This window comes from Sarcophilus harrisii, chromosome 4, assembly GCF_902635505.1.
Source record: "Sarcophilus harrisii chromosome 4, mSarHar1.11, whole genome shotgun sequence".
NCBI lineage: Eukaryota > Metazoa > Chordata > Mammalia > Dasyuromorphia > Dasyuridae > Sarcophilus > Sarcophilus harrisii.
The window spans coordinates 309146062-309170206 of record NC_045429.1 but is presented as its reverse complement, the minus strand read 5'-3'; the positions used below and the strand labels follow the sequence as shown (position 1 = coordinate 309170206).

At 38.4% G+C, this 24145-nt stretch overlaps 1 protein-coding gene across 1 annotated transcript; it reads left to right on the top strand.

The window, feature by feature from the left end:
• The first annotated feature begins 2601 nt into the window (after nt 1-2601).
• CACNG1 (calcium voltage-gated channel auxiliary subunit gamma 1) lies at nt 2602-22808 on the top strand. The gene is made up of 5 exons (XM_003768573.3): nt 2602-3075; nt 3424-3899; nt 16261-16335; nt 18265-18402; nt 21099-22808. Exons 2-5 carry the CDS (start codon nt 3665-3667, stop codon nt 21323-21325), a joined length of 675 nt encoding a protein of 224 aa, XP_003768621.1. The 5' UTR covers nt 2602-3075; nt 3424-3664; the 3' UTR covers nt 21326-22808.
• Nucleotides 22809-24145: the final 1337 nt, after the last annotated feature.

The window sequence follows — 24145 nt, the reverse complement described above, 5'->3', positions numbered from 1 at the left end:
ATAAAAATAGATGTTCTTATGAGTCATTAACCTATTGCGTTGGATGCTGATGAACTGATGGCTAATAACTGTTGATTCTTCAACACATGCATAGTCACATTTTTAGGAACTGCACAATTATTCAATATCAAGTGGTTATTAAAGTCAAGTCATTATATCTTGGGACCTAATTCCTTATGGAAGGACAGTGGCAATCAGCTAAAGAAACATAGAATTGGTAGCATCCTGAAAACCACAGTCAGCTGCTTTTCCTCATTACTATTTTCAAGTATTTTGCACCCTGGTTGGTGGCTACTTAGGTTCAACTCCTAAGAAGACATCAGAATTAACTGACAAATTAGCTATTTTCTTCACTTCTGTCTCCTAATTATTTAAAGAATAGAATCTTCTGCTGGGAAGAATGGAAAGAACAATATATTAACTTTATAACCATCTATTATAAATATTGCTATAGAGGGTAGGTTAATGAGATGCAGTAATGATTCACTAACTTTTCTGTTCTCTCTATCAGTACAGAACCCTAAAAGGAGACTCTTCTTGAAGACTGCCTGAATGAATGAGCTGTTTTGGTTGACTAGCCTAAAGATGAAATACACCAATATTTCCAAGAATTGACATTGTAGACAAGCAAGCAACATAAATTTATCTAGCCCTTCATTGTATTATAGATAAAACTGCACATGAACATATATTTTAACCAATTCCCTACCTTCAATTATTCTCATTTTTTAAACTGCTTTTTAATTTGTATTTATTGTTTTGATCAGCTAGGTGGCACAGTGAATAAAGTGTGTGTCAGGAAGACCCATCTTCATGTGTTAAAATCTGATTTCTGACACTTACCAGGTGTGTGACCCTGAACAAGTCTCTTAAACCTATTTGCCTTAGTTTCCTCATCTGTAAAATGAGCTGAAGGAAGGGAATGGCAAACCACTTTAGAATATTTACCCAGAAAACCCCAAATGAGATCACAAAGAGTTGGACACAACTGAACAACAACAACAAAGCAGATGCTAAATGGTGGAACGTGCATAATTCAAAAGGGAGCCCACGATTTTGCCATTCTCTGAACCAATAGAGCTTTCCAGCTAGCTGATAAGGATATAATCACAACAGGAATCTTACAGATCTCAGATCAAGGTGGGACAGTACTAGATTTTTTGTTCAAAATCAGATCACTTTGTGAACACAAAAATCTTGTAGTCCCAGGAATGACATGGGATTCAGTGTTCCCAGAAAGCAGCAATGGGACCAGCTCAGACTTTCCCTCCAGGAGTGTGACAGAATCCAGTCCCAACATGAAATCTGAAGTCAGGAAGTAAGCTGGTGGAATGGGTTAACAAAAAAAGAGCCTCACGATAATGAGCTGTTATGATGGCAAAGATGCTCCAAATATGAATGCAGAAGAGAATGACTCTCAAAGACATACAAGTAATATGTCTTGGAGAAAAATTCAGATCGAACACAAACTCAAAAGTAAAAATCTGCAATGATTAGAATTTGGTGTAGAGAAAGCAGTTCCCAGTATCAGAGAAGGATAGACAATGCTAATAACAACAATGGGAATACCTACATAGTACAGTGGGTAGAGTCCTGGGCCTGGAATCAGATAGACATGAATTATTATTATTATCCCAGTAGCAGCATCTACTTAGCTGTTTCCAAATCATGCCATCTGCACTCTAGCCCTTTTTCTCCTCCTCCCAGAACATGGACTCTGTAACCAAGATCCTGAATTCCAGTTCCTAAGTCTTTGCCTTATCTGGCTATATGACACTGCCAAACTCCTTTCCAACTCTGTTGGAACTTGATGTATTATTTATCCTATTAGAGTGTAAACTCCTTGAGATTAGGGCAATAACTAGTTTGGGGGGATCAGAGCTTTTCCTAGAATGCCAACATTTAGACAATATGAAAGTAATGGTGAGCTTCTCCCAATCTGGCTTTCCCCACTGAGACAGTGTCCTTGCCAGCCCACCCTGCTTTGTCTCCTTGTACTTAGTGGTCAGTCCTGTAGCAATATAGAAATGTTGAGTATCCCAGGATGCATTTCTCCCCATCCCCTGTACCTGCCCACTTTGTCCCAAGTGCAAAATTCCCATTATAGCTCTACAGCTAGGTAGCACAGTTAATATACCATGAATTCAGAGTCAGGAAGTCCTGGTTTCAAATTTATTCTCTAACACCTTCTAGCTGTGTCCCTCTGTCTACCAGAGCTCCCCCACCCCTGCAAAATGGGGACAAATAATAGCACTCACCCGTGGGGGTTGTTGTGACATTCAAATGAATTGTAGTTGTAAAGTGCTAGGAGGAGGAGGAGAACAACGAAGAAGAGGAAGGGGGAAGGAGGAAGAGGAGAAAGAGGAGGAAGTAGAGGAAGAGAAAGGGAGGAGAAAGAAGAGGAGGGACAAGGAAGGAGAAGGAAAAGGAAGAGGTAGAGGAAGGGGAAGGGAGGAGGAGGAAATAGAGGATGGGGGGTGGGGGGAGAAGATGAGAGGGAAGAAGAATTGGGAGGGGAGAGAAGGAGAGACAACTAGAGCTTCCTCTTTTCCCTGAAACAGAGATCAATTTTCCCTAAAAGGTAACAAAGCTATCCTGTGGACCTGATTGGCCCCCGCTTTGATGTAGTTTCATCTAAACGCACAAGTCCCACTTACTTACTCTTGGAGTTGATGAATGTCTGAAGACCATGGGAAATACCAACCCCCTGCCAACCAGACGGGTTTCCATATAGAAAAGGCGGTTCTATAAAAGCTAAATGCTACTGCTTCCCTGTTGCATATCCTTACCGGGTCAGAGAAAAGTAAATCTCTTTTTGTTAGCAGTTCAGTGTTACAAGTGCCTCATTTTGGCCCCAGATGCACCATCAAGTAGGAGAGCGCTAGCTTCTGGCTCGTCCCAAAGACCCCGATAACTTTGGGCAGAATTCTGAAGCTCTCTTGCTTTCACACTTCTGCAGGACGAGGTGAGTCTTTCTCATGTCTCTGCACCACCTCTCACCCCAGTGACAGAGGGACAGAGCAATGAGACACGCTTAGAATCCAAAAAGACCATCTCTTCCTTCGCTCCATCTGGGTAAGTAGTTTTATCCACCATCCTCAGGCAAATATCATCTTCCTCCCCCACCTCTTAGCAGTCAGACTCTCAAGTAACCATCTGACATCCCTCCCTAACTTCACACACAATATTTGAGATGACTTTCCTGCCCCACCCCACTCAGCTATTCGGTAATGACTGCGCCCGAAGGCTCCCCGGTGAGAAGGGGTGGGGTTCACTGCTCTGGAGACCGCTTTCCTCCCCTCAGGGAGCCAGGGGGACTTCCAGCTCCAACTTGGAAGCACGATGCTGTAACCTGAGCAGCAGCCTACCCTGAATTTACTCGATGGGTGCATTAATAGAAGCCTTTCTCACTGCCCCTGACAGGACTTAGCAGCTGTGCTTGCTTCCCAGTCGCCTAAATGCTTCAGCCTCCCGGCTGGTCTGCCCTTGCTCCTTGAGACTGACATTTCAAAGTGCTTAGACTCAGTAAGGCACCAGTCCTACACCCCACACCCTGACCTGGCCCAGCTGCCACCCTTCACCAGCCACCTTCTCAGCCAGCTCTAAGCCAGGAGGGAAAGAGCTCCCCAGAATTCAGCCTGCTGGACCCCATTTTTTGGTGATCATGACGGAGGTCAAGGCACTGAAAGTCCGGTTGACTCTCTGCTTCATCCTGGTGGGCGTCTGCTTGTTGATGGCCGCAGTGGTGACCGATTACTGGGCAGTTCTGAGCCCCAGGGTGGAGCAGTACAATGCCACCTGCGAGATAGCCCACTTCGGTCTCTGGAGGCTCTGCACCAAACGGATCTACATGAGCAACACCAATGACAAGAGCTGTGGACCCATCAACCTGCCAGGGGGTAATGTGCCTGTTTCTTGTTTTCTTTCCCACTTCCGACTCTGTTTCTCCAAAAAGTTGCGTGTGGAAAAGAACAGGTGATGTGTCAATGTGTCTGGGCTTCCCAGCCCTCGAGACAATCTCTTCTCTATTCCAATCCCCAAGATCTTAAATTGCAACTGTCTGTAATGATGGTGTTGCCTTCCATGTTTAGGGCGTACATATAACACATTTGTCTTTAGTTATTTTTGCCTTCTTAAGGCAGAGGTTATTAGCCCAGAAGAAAAGGAGAGATAGGCAAGATAAAGGACTAGCCAAAAGAGCAAAGAACAAGGATTTCCACCGCTTCTCAAGAGGCTTTGCATCTGAAACACTATGCTAGATCTTCAACCAGGGGTTCTTAATTTTTCTTTGTGTCATGAATCCCTTCTGGTAATCTATGGCCCCTTTCTTGGAAGGTTTATTAAATTCATAAAATAAAATACATATATTACAAAAGATACTAATATTAAAAGATAGCAAAAATGTTTATATAAATTCCACATTATCATAAAGTATGGTCCTTATGATATATTATTGCAATACCTTTGCTTATGTTTTATTTATTCTTTTGCATTAAAACTAATTAAGGAAATTGGTCAAAAAAAATAGCAAAATATTTTTTAAAACAAGTTCATGGATCCCAGGTTAAGAACTCTTCCCTTAGAATCACAAAACAATAGAACATGAGAGCTAAAAGAAATTAAAGATATCATGGGTTTTAAATTCAACAAGTTGTTTTTTTTTAATTTATAGCACTGAACTATATGTCCTACTACCAAAATCACAAATTAAGGAAATAAGTATTTATTAAGAACTTACTATGTGTCAGGCATGATATTGTGTTTTACAAATATCTCATTTGATCCTCATAACATTCCTGGGATGGAGGGGTGAGGAGGAGGTTTGATGCTATTATTAGTGCCACTTTACAATTGGTGAAACTGAGGCAGAGGTTAAGTGATCAAAGAACTGCATGATATAACTCCAGAAGGATGGGAGGCAGGAAATATGGCTGGATTTGAAATCTGAAGACCTGGATTCAAATCCTACAACTCTGCTTACCTAGCACCTGGATAACTTCGAACAAATCGCTAAATCCCTCTGGGTCTCAGTTTTCTCCACTGAAAATTGGGGTGGTACTAAATGACCACTAAAGGTCCCTTCCACTTCTAAGATTCAAAGATTCCATGCTCCTGCCATTTACCTCCAAAACACCAATGTGGTTTTGGGCGCATCTTCATTCCCGAGATGGGACAAGAACAACATCTAGTTTCACAAACTGATCATTGGTTTGGGAATCAGTTCTAGAAACAGAACTTTAGACCCATATAAGATGTCATTATAGAACACCCAGGCTTTCTTAAAGCACCACATTCGGAATAAAAAGTCTAACATTATCCTCTCATCTCCACTCCAACCCCATTTGCTTCAAGAAATGTCTGCCTTATCTGATTCTATTGAATACATTTAAAAGTCAGGAATTTTACAAGAAAACAAACTCTCAAGAGGAATAGTGCAGGGACACGAGGAGGAATCTTGATGGACACTAGCATGTGGGTATATGGGTGTCACATAGCAGAGATGCCCAGGTCTCCTTGGTTGCCTGCTAAATGTGGCCCCATAAACATATCACTCACTTTACCAACTCTCTTGGGCTGGGGATGAATAGGCAGGGCAGCTTCTCCAGAGACTAAGTATAGGCAGAAAAAGTTTGGTTTTACCTACCTTACCCCTGGGAAACCTGCCTTTTAAAGTTCAATGATTTTTTTCCAGTAAGGGAATGGTCCAGACAAGGAAGAAACAAAAATACTTAGAGAGCTGAGCCACAGGGCAGTGGAATATGACCTGTCCCAGGAGCCGTGCCTTGAATATAGTCCATGTAGCTGCACTATATTTCTGGAACCTCTCCTCCCAACTTGGTCAAAGCTTAGCACTGATTCTGCCAGTGGCATTGAGCACCTGCTCCATTTTTTCCTCCATTCAGCCTAAGTACCAGTCCCTGGCAAAGCCTATACTCATCAATAACCTCAGCATGACTCCACCTAGTTACCCAGTTTCTCTTTTCTTTTGGAAAAATGCTCTATTTCGTTTTCAACTTCCTATCCTTCTTATCTTGACCCATCTCCCTGAATTTCTCCAATGCCAAGTGGGAGCAGCCCTAGATCATCAGCAAATAGCATCATCCATTTGTGGCTTGCCTTTGAAATCCAGAAATATCCTTCCTTTATCCGGACCTGAACAGGTTTTCCTAATGGGGAGGACAAGATTTCAGAATGAGATTTCAAAGAGATCCTACCTGGGTGTCAGAGGGAGAGAAAAGGGAGGGGAAGATGAAATTAACCTCTCGAGACTTCTTCCAAACATAGAATTGTTAAGCCTGAGAAGTTGGAAATTTCCTCAGTTGGTATTCCCAAGGCCTTTAAAAAAAAAAAAAAAAAAGCATAAATATTCTGCAAATGACAATAACAGTACAGATCAGAGCAATTCAAATTCCCCCTGATCAGGCACTCCCTTCTCAAACATATATATTTTCTCACCCCATTCCTCAGCCTCTGGTGAAGGTGCTCTTATGTGTTTTTCTTCCTGATTGAAAAGTTCAGTAGATGTAGGGGAAAGAAACAATTTTTCAATACCTCTTTACCTAGAAAGATCAATTCCACCTACTCCAAATGGAAATGCTGTTACTCTAAGTGTTGTTTCCCCCATTATAAGTATGATCTCCTGGAGAGCAAGGATTGTCTCTATTTGTAGCTCCAGTGCTTGGCACAAGTATTTAATTAATTAATGTTTCTCCTCTATTTATTCACTTCCTTCTTAGTGTCTCCTGTCATCAATCATGATTAATTGGAAGGGACTATCTTGGAGCCAATATTGAGGAAACCAAAACTTCCAGGGGCTAGTGTGTAAGTCTAGTTCTGAAGGAGGCAATGACTGGTGTGGATAACTTCTGAATGAATTTAGAAGTATGGACCAGAGTGGGGAAACATTTCAATTAAATTTAACTCTAAAAATTATTTACTAAATTCCTCCTATGTACAAGACACCATGCTAAGTATTACCCCAATTTTTTTTGATGGCACAATCCTTGCCTCCAAAAGGTTTAGATTTTAGATACTGGGTATATACAAATAAGCATAATACAAATTAGATAAATACAAGGTATGGTATGATGTGGGCAAAGTAGAAGTGCAGATAAAAATGTTCTCTGAAAATTAGAGGAGGGAAGAAATATTTTCAGCTAGAGGAATTTGCTCAGAATTCTAGCAGCTCTTCCCATTGTGAACCATGCCTCCAACATCCTGGCAGAGATGGACTTAACTTTTTTATTAAAGCTTTTTATTTTCAGAACTTATACATGGATAATTTTTCAACATTGACCCTTGCAAAACCTCGTGCTCCAATTTTCTCCCTCCTTCCCCCTCAACCTTCCTCTAGATGGCAAGTAATCCAATGTATGTTAAATATGGTAAAATATATGTTAAATCCAATATATGTATACATATTTATACAATTATCTTGCTGCACTAGAAAAATCAAATCAAAAAGAAAAAATGAGAAAAAATAAAATGCAAGCAAATAACAACAAAAAGTGGGAAAACGCTATGTTATGATCCACACTCAGTCCCCACAGTTTTCTTTCTCTGGGGATAGATGGCTCTCTTTCTCACAAGATCATTAGAACTGGCCTGAATCAAGAGATGATGGACTTATGATGTAAAATAAGAGCTACATTTTTTGGCAGGGCCAATAAGGGAACTGCTTTACTATGATTATTTGTTACAGGGGTTTTGTTTGTCTTTTTTTCCCTCACAAGGAATGTCATGAGTGTGTGGGGAGAGAAAAATGAATATATTTTATTTTTACTTTTTAAATTTTTTTTCCTGGTTATGCATGACATTCTTTTTTTATACACATTTCTTTATGAATATGTTGGGAAAGAAAAAACAAAAGGGAAAAACAACAAGAAGGGGAAAAAAAAAACAAGAAAAGGGGGAGGAAAGTAAACACATTCATTGAAAAAAATTAAAAAGAATTCCTAGTTGTCTGGCATCATGGGGGTTTATCTGAGGCCATTAACAATAGGTTAACCATAGAGGTTGAACACTTTGGTATCCTGAAGAACTATGGTTTCACTAGGTTAGATTTTCCTTCCATCAAAACAAATCACAACTCTTTCATATCTCAGTGGTCATCACTGTCTTCGGTTGCTATGTCCAATAATTCATGACCAACCCTCTGGTGATAAGTATCTCTGCAATCATTTAATCTAGTTTTTGGACAACCAATATGTTATCCTTCACCAAGCCAGTGCTCTACTGGTATAGCCCTATAAACTCCACATCACCTCTGTGCCATGAAAAGGCATGAGAACCTGGTATCTACAGAGCTAGGATGTGAGTTAGCATCTTTGTCTCTCCCTAAAGCAGAATTCCCAACTTGTTTTACATAATTTGTAGTGTAATTTTTTTTAATAAAATAAGGCTTTTGATAGCCAGTATTCTATCAATCATCATCCCAAGAATCAGCATTTATTTGTTTATTCAATTCAATGATAAAATCATATCTCCAAGGCATTGCCAGATCTAGAATGTCCTTTTAAATCCTTAATCAACAAATATTGATTAAGTACTTACAATGTGCCAGATATGGGAAATACAAAGAAAGAGAAAAACAGGGTCTCTGACCTTAAGGACCCCAAATTCTAATAAGACAGACATTCAAATAACTATGATTAATGACAAGATAAGCAGAGTGGAAGTAGAAAGTAAGCTTAGAGGGCCCAGCAGTACTTCCAACAAAATGTGGGATTTGAGGTGAGCTGTGAATGAAGTAAAGAAGGGCAGTAGGTGGGGGGCAAAGAAAGAACGTGTTCCAGACATGGCGGCAGTGCAGGTCAATGCAAAGGACCCCCAAAATGGAGATAGAACGTTTTGAGGAAAAACAATTGATTCTAGATTTCAGAGTCTGTGAAAGGGGACAAAATGCAAGACTAAAAATGCAGGAAGGGATTAGTTTGTAAAAGAATCTAAAATAGGGGCACAGTGGATAGAGCAGCAGCCCTGAATTCAGGAGGATCTCAGTTCAAATCTGGCCTCAGACACTTGATGCTTCCTAGCTGTGTGACCCTGGGCAAGTTACTTAAGCCCAATTGTCTCAGCAAAAAGAAAAAAAAAGAGTCTAAAATAAACAGATAATTTTGATCCTAGAAGCAATGAAGAACCACTGGAACTCACTAGAGAAAGGGGTCAATGAGGAGGCAGGGAAATGACATGGTCAGAATTTTGCCTAGGAAACCCATTTTGGTAGCTGAGTAGAGAACAAACTAAAGATAATGTTAGGAAAGAGTTCTTTCATGGCACTTCTTGCCTCAAAGTAACTCTCTAAGGATCCAATCTGTGAGTTTGAGTGAAAGTTAGAGAAAGCATATAAAAGGGAATGTTGTACTGGAAGGGCTTCATCCAGGATGTATTTGGACTCCTTATGTGTTTTCAGGGACTCATTGGAGATATTCTCAATCCAGGACTCTTCTTGGTTATCCCACAATTTTGGAGACCCACTAGAGAAAAATTAGTATTTTTTTCTTTTCTTTTTCTCTATAATTGGATAGTCAATTTTCTAGTGAGTTTTCTAAAAGTCAGACCAATTTCTTTGAGATAATTTGAAACAATTTTTACATAGTTGAATGCTTACATATTAATATCTGGGTTTTTTTTTTTTGCTGTACTCATTAGGAGAATGGAAGCTGATATGAATATATATGCATATATAATGAGAATTGTTCTTCCACATGTAACATGAAGGTATCATTATATAAGTTGAAAGGAGTCAAAATAGGCATTTTTAGCCTCTTAAAAATTAATATTTTATCTTTTTGCCAATTAAATGTATAACATTTTAAAAGATTTGGGTGTTTTTTTTTTATTTTGAGTTCCAGATTTTTTCCATCCCTCTTTCTGTCCCTTCCCCCTCTGTCGAAAAGGCAAACAATTTGATATTGATTGTACATGTGCAGTCATGCAAAACATTTCCATATATATCATTTTGTTAACACATAGACCAAAAAACGAAAAACGAAAATAAGAAAAATAAAGAAAGTTTTAAAAAGTATTCTTTGATCTGTATTCAGACTCCATCAGTTCTTTTTCTGGAGATCATCAGTCTTTTGCAGATAAGAGATATGATTATCTCTCCTGGATCTATTTTTCAGATTCGTTATTTTTCCAATGAAATATTTCACACTTTTTTCTTTTTTTCTTCTTTTGACTTTGTTGTATTGTTTTGTTGTATTGTTGTAATGTATAAACATTACATAGATAGGGACATTACAGAATCTATTTTACTCTCTGGTTTTAAAATATCAAAGCAGTTTTCCTTGATAATTTCTTGGAATTTGATGTCCAGGCTCTTTTAAAAAAAAAATCATGGCTTTTGGATAGTCAATAGTTTTCAAATTATCTCTTCTGGATCTATTTTTCAGGTCAGTTTTTACATGAGACATTTCTTATTTTTTTTATTCTTTTAACTTTGTTGTGTTGTTTCTTGATGTCTCATAGAGTTATTAGCTTCCACTTGTTCAATTCTAATTTTTAAGGACTAATTTTCTTCAGTGAACTTTAGTACTTTTTACAAAATTTGTAAAATTTGGCCAATTTTACCTTTCAAGGAGTCTTTTCTCCAAAGAATTTTTGTACATTTTTTTCCATTTGACCAATTCTGCATTTTAAAGTGTTCTTCTCTTTATTGGATTGTGTGTGTTTGTGTGTGTATGTGTGTTTGTGTGTGTGTGTGCGCGTGTGTGTATCTTTTACCATCTGGTCTATTTTGTTTCTTAAGATAATATTTTCTTCAGTACTTTTTATGCCTCCTTTATGAAGTTGTAGATTCTATTTTTATTATTTTTTAGCATCACTATAATGTCTTTTCTCAATTTTTCTCTTATTCCTTTTATTTGATTTTTAAAACTCCTTTTTGAACTTTTTCTAGGAATTCTTTTTGGACTTGAAACCAATTCACATTTGTTTTTCAAACTTTATATGTAGCCATTTTGACTTTGTTGCTCTCTTCTGAGTTTGTGTTTTGATCATTTCTGTCACCATAATAACTTTGTATGGTCAGCATCTTTTTTTGTTATTTTTTCATTTTTCAACCTATTTCTTGACTTTTAATTCTATATTAAAGTAAGGTTCTGCTGCCAGAGAGGAGGGGACAATGTCCCAAACTTCAGAGGGTTTTGTGCAGCTAGTTATGGGAATCTATAAGCTTTCAGTTCTTCCAAGGTGATATGGTCTAAGAAGATATATGTTTATCAAACTTCTGGCCCATCCTTTGTTCTGTGTGTGATCAAAAGCACATTTTTATGTCTTCAGACTATGAGACGTATTCCTGCTCCCTAGGGCCACAAACTGTAGTGTGCTAGTGTAGACTGTGACTCAGGATTGAACTGGGGTCTGTGGGCCCTGCATCCAGTGTCAGCAAAGAGACCTCATTAATCTCCTCCTGATTAGTTGTCTGTCTGACCCACTATGCCATCAGATCCAAGATGATTCAGTCACTATCAAACTGTTGTGGAATTGCCAGGATGCAACCTACTCTGGCACAACCAGTATTCTACTCTTACCTCATTGCCAACCTTCTAAATTATTTTGGGGTAGAAAATTGTTTCACCCTGTCCTTTTGTGGACTCTGATGCTCCAGAATTTGTTTTGAAGTATTATGTAAAGATTGGAGGGGAATCTGGGAGAGCTCAGGCAAGTCGCTGCCCCCTTGTCCCATTCTCCACCCAACCTTCTCCGGGGGAGATTTTAACTCCTACTGGGAGAAGAACCAAGAGTTTGGGACCAGAAGATTGGCCACTTTGCCTTTTCCAGGGAGAAGAATAACAGACTCAAATTTTATCTATCTGCTTCCTTAAACTATTGTTTTTCTAGAGGATATGGTTTTTAGGTTTAAGCCAATTTTTATTTGCTATTCATTAAAAGAGGAAGCAAGACCCCAAGCATTATATCTAAGCCTTGATCCTCTTCCCACCAAATACCAGTTTCACAATGAATACACATGGCTATTGGTAAAGCAACCCATTTATTCTAACTAACTATTTATTAAAAGGAAGGGAGGTTAGAGATCATATTTCTCCCCTTTCTTCTTGCAAGTGAAGAATGGTGATGAGACAGACAGACACAGACAGACAGACAGAGAGATGATAGATTCCATTTCGTAGAGTTCTCACACAACTCTCCTTAGAGATGATGTCTATCAAAATAGAGGTAGAGGCAATGGTAACAAGGCATTGTAGCCTGGTATCCAATGTTTATTCACTATTTGTTCTCTCCCATTCCTAAAGGAGAAAGAAAAGGTGATGCTGTTGAAAAGATCCAAGGAACACAGGAGGCAGGAGGGAAGTGAGCCCACACCACTGCTGTTACTACTGCTGTTTCCTTGCCTTTGTATTCAGTGGGAGAGAAGACAAAACTTTAAGCGAAAGACTGTAGCCAAAGTATATAGAAACCACATGGAACACATACAGAGCAGTTATATCTGTCCCTGTTTCTGAGAACAAAAACTGTTAACTCTGTACTTTACTGACATTTGGTTTCCTCTTATACTTGTGTTTTTCCAAGAGAGTGATGAACTATTTTCCCAATACTTGTTTTCTTTAAGAGACTATTTTGCTTTTTATTTTGTCATTTGTTTTAACAGAAATTGACTTCTCTAAAATATTATTGATTAAAAGTATAGGGGCAGAGATGTTAAAGCATACAAGAGAAATAAATAGGATGTTTTATGTTGTCATATATGTATGTACACATAAGCATATATATACATACATGGATGTGTATATGCACACATTTATATGCTTTTTAGATACTTTTAGATAAATATGAGAGATGGAGATAGATTTTTCTCTCTACTTGCTAGGACTTTTCCCAACTAAGGGTTCAAGATGAACTAAAGAGATTTTAATGATTCATATTTTATAATTTTATAAAAGCAGCAAAGAAGGAAGCCTCCTTTATTTGAAATGAAACCAGCAGATAACTGGAGATTGAGTCTGGTCTTCTAATTGGTACCCAACATACTATATTTCCTTTTCTAACAATAGGTAGCCCATCCCCACCCCACTTCCAAGGGAAAGAGAAAGTTTTGAGAGAGAAGCTATCTTTTTCTTTTTTCTATCCTACACAGAGTTAAACTCCACTGCTGGATAAGCATATAGATAAAAGATTAGTAGAGTAGCTAAATACAGTATATTGAGGTAACTCTTCACTTTGTGTCTGTGTCTGTGTGTGTGTGTGTGTGTGTGTGTGTGTGTGTGTGTGCTGGAGCTGGAGTCAGGAAGATCCGAGTCCATTTTATTTAATAACTGTATGATCTCAAACTGCATAAAGCTACATCTCATACCCCATACCAAAATAAGGTCAAAATGGGTACATGATTTGGGTGTAAAGAGTGATGCCATAAGCAAATTAGAAGAACAAATGATAATTTACCTATCAGATCTTTGGAGAAGGAAGGAATTTATGACCAAAAAAGAACTAGAGAACATTATGAAATATAAATTAGACAACTTTGATTACATTAAATTAAATTACAAAAATTACATTTTTCACAAACAAACCAACAGAAACAAGATTAAAAAGAAGTACAAAGCTGAGGAAAAAATTTTACAGCCAATGTTTCTGATAAAGGTCTCATTTCTAAAATATATAAAGAACTGTATCAAATTTATAAGAATATAAGTCATTCCCAATTGTTAAATGGTCAAAGAATATGAACAGTCAATTTTCAGATAACAAAATTAAAACCATTTATAGGCATATGAAAAAATGCTCTAAATCACTAAATTAAAGAAATGCAAATTAAAACAACTCTGAGATACTACCTTACACCTCTCAGATTGGCTAAGATGGCAAGAAAAAATCATGATAAATATTGGAGAGGATGTGGGAAAACTAGGACACTGATGCATTGTTGGTAGAGTTGTGAACTAATACAACCATTTTGGAAAGCAATTTGGAACTACGCCCAAAGGGCTATAAAACTGTGCATACTGTGTATACCATAAATACCACTGTGTGTCTGTATCCTAAAGAAATCATAAAGGAGGGAAAAGGACCCATGTGTGCAAAAATGTTTGTAGTAGCTCTTTTTAAGGTAGCAAAGATGAAAAATGTCCACCAATTAGGGAATGGCTGAATAAGCTGTGGTATATGAAGGTAATGGAATATTATTGTTCTATTAAAAAAAATAACAAACAAGCTGATTTTAGGAAGTCAGGAAAGATTTACATGAACTGATGCTGAGTGAAATAAGTGAAATAACCAGAAATACATTATATACAGCAAAAACAGCAAGATTGTGCAATGATTAATCATGAAAGACTTGATTCTTCTCACTAGTTCAGTGATCCAAGGTAATCCCAACAGACTTTGGATAGAAAATGCCATCTGCATCCAGAAAAAAACTATGGAGACTGAAGATAAATCAACACATGCTATGTTCATCCAGAAAAGAACTATGCTATGTTCATTTCTGTTTTCTGTTTTTTTTTTTTCTCTCCTGTGGGTTTTTTCCCTTTTGTTCTGATTTTTCTCTCTTAACATGGTTCATAAAGAAATGTGTATTTAAAAAGTTAACATGCATGTATGACTAGGAAAAAAAGAAAATAATAAAAAGAAAAAATAGCTGTGTGATCCTGGGCAAGTCACTTAATCCTCATTGCCTTAGTTCTTCATCTGAAAAATGAGATGGAGGAAAAAAGTGGCAAACCACTCCAATATCTTTGCCAAGAAAAGTCCAAAAAGGGACATGAGGCTGACATAACAAAACAATGAAACAATCACAATTACAACAGCTAGATGGCATAGTGGATCAAGAACTTCTGAGTCCAAATCAAACCAAGTCACTTCATCTCTGTTTGCCTCAGTTTTTTCAACTACAAAATGGGAATAAAAGCAGCAACTTTCTTGAAGGTTTATTGTGACAATCGAATAATATTTGTTAAGTGCTTACTACAGTGTCTAGCACATAGTAAGCACTTATATAAATGTTTATTCCCTTCCCCTAGTCAATCAAAATCTTAATGTGTGGGAACAGAAAACCCTTTGAGAATAAACAGTTTTAAACTGCTATTTTATAGCTCTTCAGTGGTTCTTATCAAGCCAACAGAGGCTTTAGTTTGACTGTGGAGAAGTTATTCAAAGGAATTAATGCACTGTGACCACTGATGGCCTTTGAAATCAAACTTGCTAAGAGCTGTATGAAATTAGGTCAATGGTCATATTTGGCTCTACACTGAGAGCCTTCACCCCCTGATCAGAGCTTTGTTCTAACTTTAACTTTGTCTCAAAAGTTAAGAGGGAGAGAGGAGAGGGATTGCTGGCAGATTTGAAGCTCGACCAATTTTCAACAATTTTTAAAGGACTCTGCCCTCGTCCATAACTATATGTACTATACAAGACATTTGAACTCTCTACATCTTGGCTTTTCAAGTCATTTGTGTTAGTCTAAACTCCGACTTTGCTCTGTCCTGATGATCAATAAATTCATTATTTGTTTCCTGAAGGTTATCAAATATTTTACTCAACACTATCAAGTCATCAAATATATATTAAGCACCTACTGTGTACTAGGCATTGTACAAAGCACTGGGGATACAAAGAAAGGAAAATATACCATTCCTGCTTACCCTGCACCCTACCAAGGAGTTCACATTTTAAGGGACCAGACAACATGCAAACAGACATGCACAAAGTAAATATATACAGAATAAATTAAAGATGATCACAGAGGGAAGGCACTAGTATTGAGGGGAACTGAGAAAAGATTCCTAAAAAATGTGGGATTTTAGCTGGAACTTGAAGGAAGCTAAGAGATGGTATATGTATAGCACTTTGAAAAACTTAAAATCATATGTGTATATAAAAAACTATATATATGTAAAAATTATATATTTGAAACACTATAAAATTATGTACATATATACATAAAGGTATGCATACACATATGCACGTACATATCACATATATGACATATACCTTCTCATCTCAGTAAATAAGTTGTTTTCAAAACATGTGGATCTGATAATTATTTTATACATATATGCATGTATGTGATGTTTCATGTATAATTATGTTTATATATTTCATAATGATTATATTATATATGTCATTTTCAAGTAAAAGATGCAGATGTTTTTAAGAACAAGCTATTCTTGTTCCTAGCTTCTTAGGCTCCCTAACAATATCCAAATAAAGACCATCCCAATTTTTCATTTACCATTTTTCTGCTCAAGTTCTGAGTCCTTCCCAGAGCATTTCAGTTCTTCTCTTCCTTTTTTACAGAACAGAACTGTTCATATTTTAGGCATTTTAACCCAGGAGAGAGCTCAGAAATCTTTGAAGTCACCACCCAAAAAGGTAAGCCCATGCTGGGAAAATGGATCTGAATATGTTTTCCAGATGGACTCTGTATTGGACAAAAATGCTAAGTCCTTTGTCTGAAAGGGCTGACTTTCCAGCTGATAGTTTATGTCAGAGCAGTCAAAGTGTCTTCTCCTTTCATTCTCTGTTGTTGAAGCCCTGTCAGGTGTCCCTTAAAGACAAAAGGTCCTAAAGAGTTGTGGATAAAAGAGTATTTTTTTGAATTCTAAGCCTGATAAAAGGAACTCATACACACACGTGTGTGTATATATATATATGTATGTTTACATACACACACATATATATATACATACATGTGTGTGTGTGTAATCTGCCCCCCCCCCCAAAAAAAAAGTCTGGAAGATGTGTATACAACTTTGTGTAAGGAATAATTAAAATAAGTCAGGCTTCCTAAATATCTCTGTCTCTGTCTCTCTCTCTCTGTCACTATCTCTCTGTGTCTCTGTCTCTCTCTCTGTCTGTCTCTTTTTCTCTCTGTCTCTGTCTCTCTATCTGTCTCTCTTTCTCTGGGTGTGTGCATGTCTCTCTGTCTCTGTCTGTCTCTCTGTGTCACTATCTCTCTGTGTCTCTCTGTCTCTCTCTTTCTCTATGTGTGTGTCTGTCTCTCTGTCTCTTCTCTGTCTGTCTCTGTTTCTGTGTGTGTGTGTGTGTGTCTGTCTCTCTCTCTCTGTTTCTTTGTCTCTCTGTGTCACTGTCTCTATCTCTGTCTGTGTCTGTCTCTGTCTCTTCTCTGTCTGTCTCTGTTTCTGTGTGTGTGTGTGTGTGTGTGTCTGTCTCTCTCTCTCTGTTTCTTTGTCTCTCTGTGTCACTGTCTCTATCTCTGTCTGTGTCTGTCTCTGTCTCTTCTCTGTCTGTCTCTGTTTCTGTCTCTCTCTCTCTCTCTCTCTCTCTGCCTCTCTCTCTCTGTCTCTCCGTGTGTCTCTGTCTCTCTCTGTGTCACTGTCTCCATCTCTCTGTCTGTCTCTGTTTCTGTCTCTCTCCTGTATTCAGTTCCCTGAAGCAGTAGTTTACAATAATAATATTCTTTAAGAATGAGTGTGGGCAAATAAGTGACTAGTGGATAGAGTGCCAAGCCTGGAGTCAAAAAGACTCCTCTTCCTGAGTTCAAATCTGAACTGAGAAACTACCTGTGTGACCCTGAGCAAACCACTTAATCTTGTTTACCTCAGTTTCCTTATCTGTAAAAATACAAATACAGGATAGATGGAAAAGAAAATGTCAAACCATTCCAGTGTCTTTGCCAAGAAATGGGCTCATGAAGAGTTGGGCACGACTGGACAACAATTACAAAGCAGATGCTGAGTGTGACAGAACATGTGTAACCCATACGAGGGAGGTTGAGGTGATGGAGAGTTCTGAGCTGCAGTAGGGATAAAGCTTAGGGGTGTCTCCACTATGTCTGGCACCAATACCATAAGCCACAGGAGGCCTCTTGTCTGCAGCAGGAAAGGACAACGGATCCAAGTTTGAAATGAAGTAGGTCAAAGCTTTCATTTTGATCAGCAGTGGAATGAAATCCGTGAGCGATCATTGCTTTTTTAGCCTCGATAAGTTATGAAGAAGATCCAGTCTCAAAAACGAACAAAAATAACATGTAGTTACCTTAAAGCTAAAGATACTCTAGACCAGTATCTTACTTTGGGTGCTCATTAATGTGCCAGATATTAGCTCTTTTCTAAGAGAATCTGTGGCTTCTAATTCAGGGAATCAACCAACTTCTCCATCTTCTTGTTTAGGAGCCATATCCCACTCAGTCATACTAATCCAAGAGAGGTCCCCTCATCCTCTGGGAGCAGACAGATTTTACCAACTTGTTTTGGTGGCACAGACTAGATGGAACAAAACTTTTGATAGTCTGAAAAGGGACAAGCTGACTCTTCTCTGCCCTTATTGATATCTTGGTAGAATACAGCATCTCTGCAGCAGCCATCTCCATCTTCAGCATCGGTTTCACAATCATGGGGACCATTTTCATCCTTCTGTCCTTCAGGAAAAAGAGGGATTACCTTCTGAAGCCAGCAGCTCTGTTCTATGCTTTTTCAGGTAGGATGTTTGGGTAAGGCTCAGGGCAGGGTAGGGTGGGGTACAGAAACAGAGACCTTGCCTTATCCCCTGGAAATCACCATCCAGCGTGTCTTAAATTTAAGTGGAATGGTGGGGACGACAGAAATTCTAAAATCAGCTATGGGCCTCATTTTTCTCAGTAAAAAGAGGAATTAGACTAAATGCCTTTTAAGGTTCCTCCCAGCTCCAAAACTACGATCATATTATTTTAGTGCAGAGAGAAAATCGGGATAGGGAACACCCTTGTTCCACTTGGATTCATTGGAGATATATGTAAGGTCTTGTTTCTTTTGGAAATTTTGCTTCCTTCTTTTGTTCTTAAGGAAAGAATTGTCAGTCTTATCGAAATCACTGCTCAAGAGGAACAAATAATCTATCAATCAACATGCACTTCTTAAGTACTTACTTTATATCGGGCAGGCAGTTAGATGCTACAGTGGAAAGAGTCAGGAAGACCCTTCTTCCTAAGTTCAAATCTGGCCTCAGGCACATACTAGTTGTGTGCCCTGGGTGAATCACTTAACCCTGCTTGCCTCAGTTTTCCTCATCTGTAAAATGTGCTGCAGAAAGAAATGGCAAACCACTCCAGTATCTTTGCCAAGAAAACCCAAGATGGGGTCATGCAGAGTCAGACACGACTAGACAACAACATATACCAAACACTATGCTAAGCTCTAAAGTACTCCCCCCCCAAAAAAAGTACAAAAACACAATCTTGGTCCTCAAGCTCATATTCTAATGGTAGAAGACAGACCTATATAAATAAGATACATACAGTATAAATGGGAGGTAATCTGAGAGGAAAGGATCTAGCGCTGGAGGGAACAGGGAGGGGACCAAGAAGGTTTCTTGCAGAAATTGAGATTTGAGCTGAGCTTTGAAGGAAACCTGGGAAATTAATAAGGAGAGAGAACATTCCAGACATGGCAGACAATCAGTAAAAAGCCAAAGAGTTGAGATATGAAGTGTTTAGGAACAGCAATAAGGACAGTGTCGGTAGATCATAGCGCATGTGGAGAGGAGTAAAGTACAAGACTGGAAAGGGAGGAAGGGACCAAGTATGGAAGGGCTTTAAAGCCAAACAAGATTTCATACTGGATTCTGGCAGGGGCAGCTAGATGGCATTGTAGATAGAGCACTGGCTCTGGATTCAGGAGGACCTGAGTTAAAATGCCAAACTAGATCTAATGACTGGCTGTGAGGATCTGGGCAACTCATTAACCCCAATTGAGCCTCACTCTCTCTCTCTCTCCTTTTATATATTCTACTTCTGTCTATATATCTTATCTATCTTATATCTCTCATCTCATCTCTTTTTTATCTCTATTATTATCTTTCATATATATATATTATATATATACTTATATTATTGATATATATATATACTTTATGATCTTATATATATATATTGTATTATATATATATATCTCTTATTTACTATATATATATTATATACTATCTGATATATATATTGTGCTTTAGTATATTTATATCTTGTATACTTATATACTTGATATACTTGTTCTTGTGTCTATATATATTATATATATATGTGATCTATCTTGATTATATATCTGTATATTTCTTCATTTTACTTGTTATATTTATCATACTATATATATATATATATATTATATATATCTTATATTATGTTGATTGATAATATATATATATATATTGATATATATATATCTCTGCTATATTATACTTTTGTCTTTTCTTCTTTTTCTCTCTTCTGTCTCTCTCTCTCTCTCTCTCTCTTCTATTCTCTCTCTCTTTTGTGTGTATCTCTTCTATTTTATCTATCTATTCTCTCTCTCTCTGTCTTTCTCTCTCTCTGTCTGTCTCTCTCTCTGTGTCTATCTCTCTCTCTGTGTCTGTCTGTCTCTCTGTCTCTGTCTCTCTGTCTCTGTCTCTCTGTCTTTCTCTCTCTCTGTCTTTCTCTCTCTGTCTTTCTCTCTCTCTCTCTCTCTCTCTCTCTCTCTCTCTCTCTCTCTCTCTCTCTCTCTCCATACACACACAGAGCTCCATATTGGATTCTAGAGACAATAGGAAACCACTGGAGTTGATTGAATAGGGGGTGACATGGCCAGGTTTGAACTTCATGAAGATCAATTTGACAGCTGAGTACAGGAAAGGAGAGACTCCAGGCATGGAGACCCATTAAGAAGGCTATTGTCACAGTTTAATCTTTAGGTGATAAGGATCTGGGCAGCTCTAGGAGGGAGGAAAAAGGCATACGTATAAGCGATATTGTGAAGGTAGAGATGGCAAGACTTGACAATAGATCAGATAAGTAGAGTTATTGTAAGAAAGGAAGCAGATAAGGCACTGAGGTTGTGAGAATGGGTGACTGGGAGGATGGTGATACCCTCAACAGTTATGTAGAAGTTGGCAAGGTTAGGACGAACATATATAGTAATTTTGGCTGATTATGAAATCCATGTGAGTCGATCGGTTCCCCAATGAGGTAGCTAGCTAGTTATCAGAAGCAGGTTTAAGTCCCCCTATTGGTTTAATGGTATGATCCTGAGTGACTCATCTTCCCTCTCTGAGACTCAGTTTCCCCATCTTTAAAAGGAAGATGACCTCCAAGGTCCCTGACCGCTCAAAATCTCCCAGGTGGATGAGGAACAGACTGGAAGCTCAGCATGACATCTCACTTGTCCTTCCAGGTCTCTGTATCATCGTCTCTGTGGAAGTCATGCGGCAGTCAGTGAAGCGGATGATAGACAGCGAGGAGACCGTCTGGATAGAATACTACTACTCCTGGTCCTTCGCCTGTGCCTGCACCTCCTTCATCCTCCTTTTCATCTGTGGCATTGCTCTCCTACTTATATCCCTGCCCCGCATGCCCCAGAATCCCTGGGAGTCTTGTATGGATGCTGAGCCTGAGCATTAGTTTGATGTCATCCTTTTCCGATGACCTGGGATGAGGACTAAGGAAGTAGCAGCCTCCAAGGTGCTCCTGTTCTCTCTCGCTCTCTCTGGAAGCCAAATGGCTAAAACCAAGAGAGGCAAAAAATGGGAACGTGGATATGGCAGCATCACCCCCATCTCCATCAATAATAAGTGGTCCTCCTTTCAAAGGGATCACATTTCCCCTTATCTGAGACATTTTTCCATCTATTCCAGCCCCATTCTTTATTCCCTCCTCCATCCTACCTCCTCCCCTCCCCTCTACTCACCATCATATAGAATGGTGTCTGGATTTGTGACATTCTCCCCAATTCCTGTCACTATATTAAACCTACAGACTGCTACAATTTGTCTGTGCTCCTATTTGAATGGTGACAAACTCTCTGCTCTAATCTAGTAGCAGAATAGGAGCCCCGAGCCCCATCAGCTGATTTTCTACACTCCAAGCAGTGCCTGTAGATAAGGAGTTTGGGGGAATGCACTTGACTCCTAGATGTTGCAGTTTGGGTTCATAATTGTTCTTGTATACAATCTCAAACTGGTTTCAGGTTGTCCTTTATAAAATGCTCTATTCTTATAATTTACCCCTTTACTTTATTATTTCAGTTTTTTCTTCTAATGCTCTGTGTGTGCAAGTCCCCAGAAAGAAGTCCCTAGAGCAATGGATAGAGATTTGCTTGCAGCAATAGCCAACCCCTCCTCTATGTAGGGTCAAGGTGCACAGTGGGCTATTTGGAATTCAATCTAAAGTGAAGGCCTCCTTTTTGCCCTAATGTTCATCATAATCCCCAAGGAGCATTTCCAATTGGGGAGAAATGAAGTGTGGATTCAAATAAAATTTCTGTGAAAATGTTAATCCTTCTGTGCCTTCACTGGAAATTCACTTGAATCTGTAGCCATAACCATGGATCCATAAGCGTAGCTCTTGACCAAGTCAACCTTAATGGGGTAAAACTATGGAAGCAGAGGGATGTCCCAAGTATGGTACTAAGAACATTTCTGGGAGCAGCGGAGGATCTCCCTTACAGAAACTACTTGGGAGTTCAAAATTTCCATTTAAACCCTTCATTTGAGGAATGTTCTTTGGGAAAAACCAGGAATCAGCTTTTGTCTGGCTAGACAGAGTGTTAAAAATAAGAATCAGGCTATTTCTGGGCTTAAGGTCTGTCTTTGTCCAAGAGTGATGTGTCTCTCGGTGCTAAGCCAAAATTTAAACAACTAGGTCATAGGCTTCTGAGAGTTGACATTGAACTCTGCTATTCCTGACAATTAGGGAAGGATAGTAACCGCTCTCTATTTTCCATCCCCCTACAATAGCTCTCTGGCTAACAATTTGACTTGAAAATGGTTTTTCTGCGCAAGAGAAAAGGGACTAATTTGAATAAGCAAATCAGGAACCCACTAACTAGGGCACTAATGTTGGAAATAGAGATCCTATTCAGAGCTTCCAGTTGACATATCAGTGCCTCAGGACATTCTGTCTCAGTTTATCCATTTGTAAACTGGAAAAAAGAATATTTGTTTTACTGTAATCCCACCCATATTCAACACACACCCTTCCACCTAAGGTAACTATAAGTAAGAGACTTTTCCATGGATTTGGGGACTTGGTGCTAGGATGGATTTTTAAGGCTGTCAAACTTAGAAGCAGAGTTGAAGTCATAAACATCTGGATTCAAATCCTGACTCAGAAACTTCAAGCTGCATGAGTATGCACAAGTCATGTAACTTCTGTGAGCCTCAGTTTCCTCATTTGTAAATGAGACTAACAACAGCTGTAATAATTTCCCCACAAGGTAGTTGTAAAAGCTCAAATGAGCTAATATAGGATGTCTCAAAAGTCCTTATGCATCTTTAAGAACTTGTTTTTACAATTGCCTCAAGACTTTTGGGACACACTATGTTGTTTTTTTAAACTACATAGATATGGTGTTTTTTCAGTTGTTCTTCAACTGTTTCAGTCATTTCTGATTCTTTGTTGAGCAAATTTAGGGTTTTCTTAATAAAGGTCCTGGAATGGTTTACCAATTCCTTCTCCAACTCAATTTTACACATGAGAAACTGAGGCAAACAGGGTTAAGTGACTTGCTGAGGGTCAAACAATTAATAAATGTTTTAGTTCAGGTTTGAATTCAAAAAGATGAGCTTTCCTGATACCAAGCCCACCATTCTATTCACTGCTTCATGTAGCTGCCCATAGATGTTGTTTACTACTAACTAATGAATAAACATCTATTAAGTACTTATTATGTCCTAAGTCCTAAGTGCAGAGGATACAAAGGGGAAGAAAAGGAGAAGGGACTCAGTCTTTTTATAGGTTTACCTATTGGTACCTACTATGTGTCAGGCACATAAGGTAATACAATGATAGATTGTCAGGCCTTGATTCAGGAAAACTCATCTTAGGTCTTCTTGAATCCAGATCCAGTGCTCAATGCATTCTACTACTTAGCTGACTAAGAAAAATAAAAAGGAAAAAACCCCACAAAATCATCAAGGAGTTTACATACTAATGGAAGACACAACATGTGAAGTATTAGGGACATTTATATCTTAAGAGAGGAATAGTGAGAACTTCAGCTGGTATATCTGGATGGTACAAGAAACAAAATCTATTTTATCTTAGCAACACAAATCAGTATTTTGGAGGTAGATAAAACTGTTTAAACCATTTTAGGTTGCACCAAACCTCTAAACATTTGAACTGATGAGGTATTTCCAACAAATGGCTAAAATTTCACCTGAACAGAAATAAACAAGAGCAATTCAAATTCAGACTTATATCCTTCACCAACATGCGACA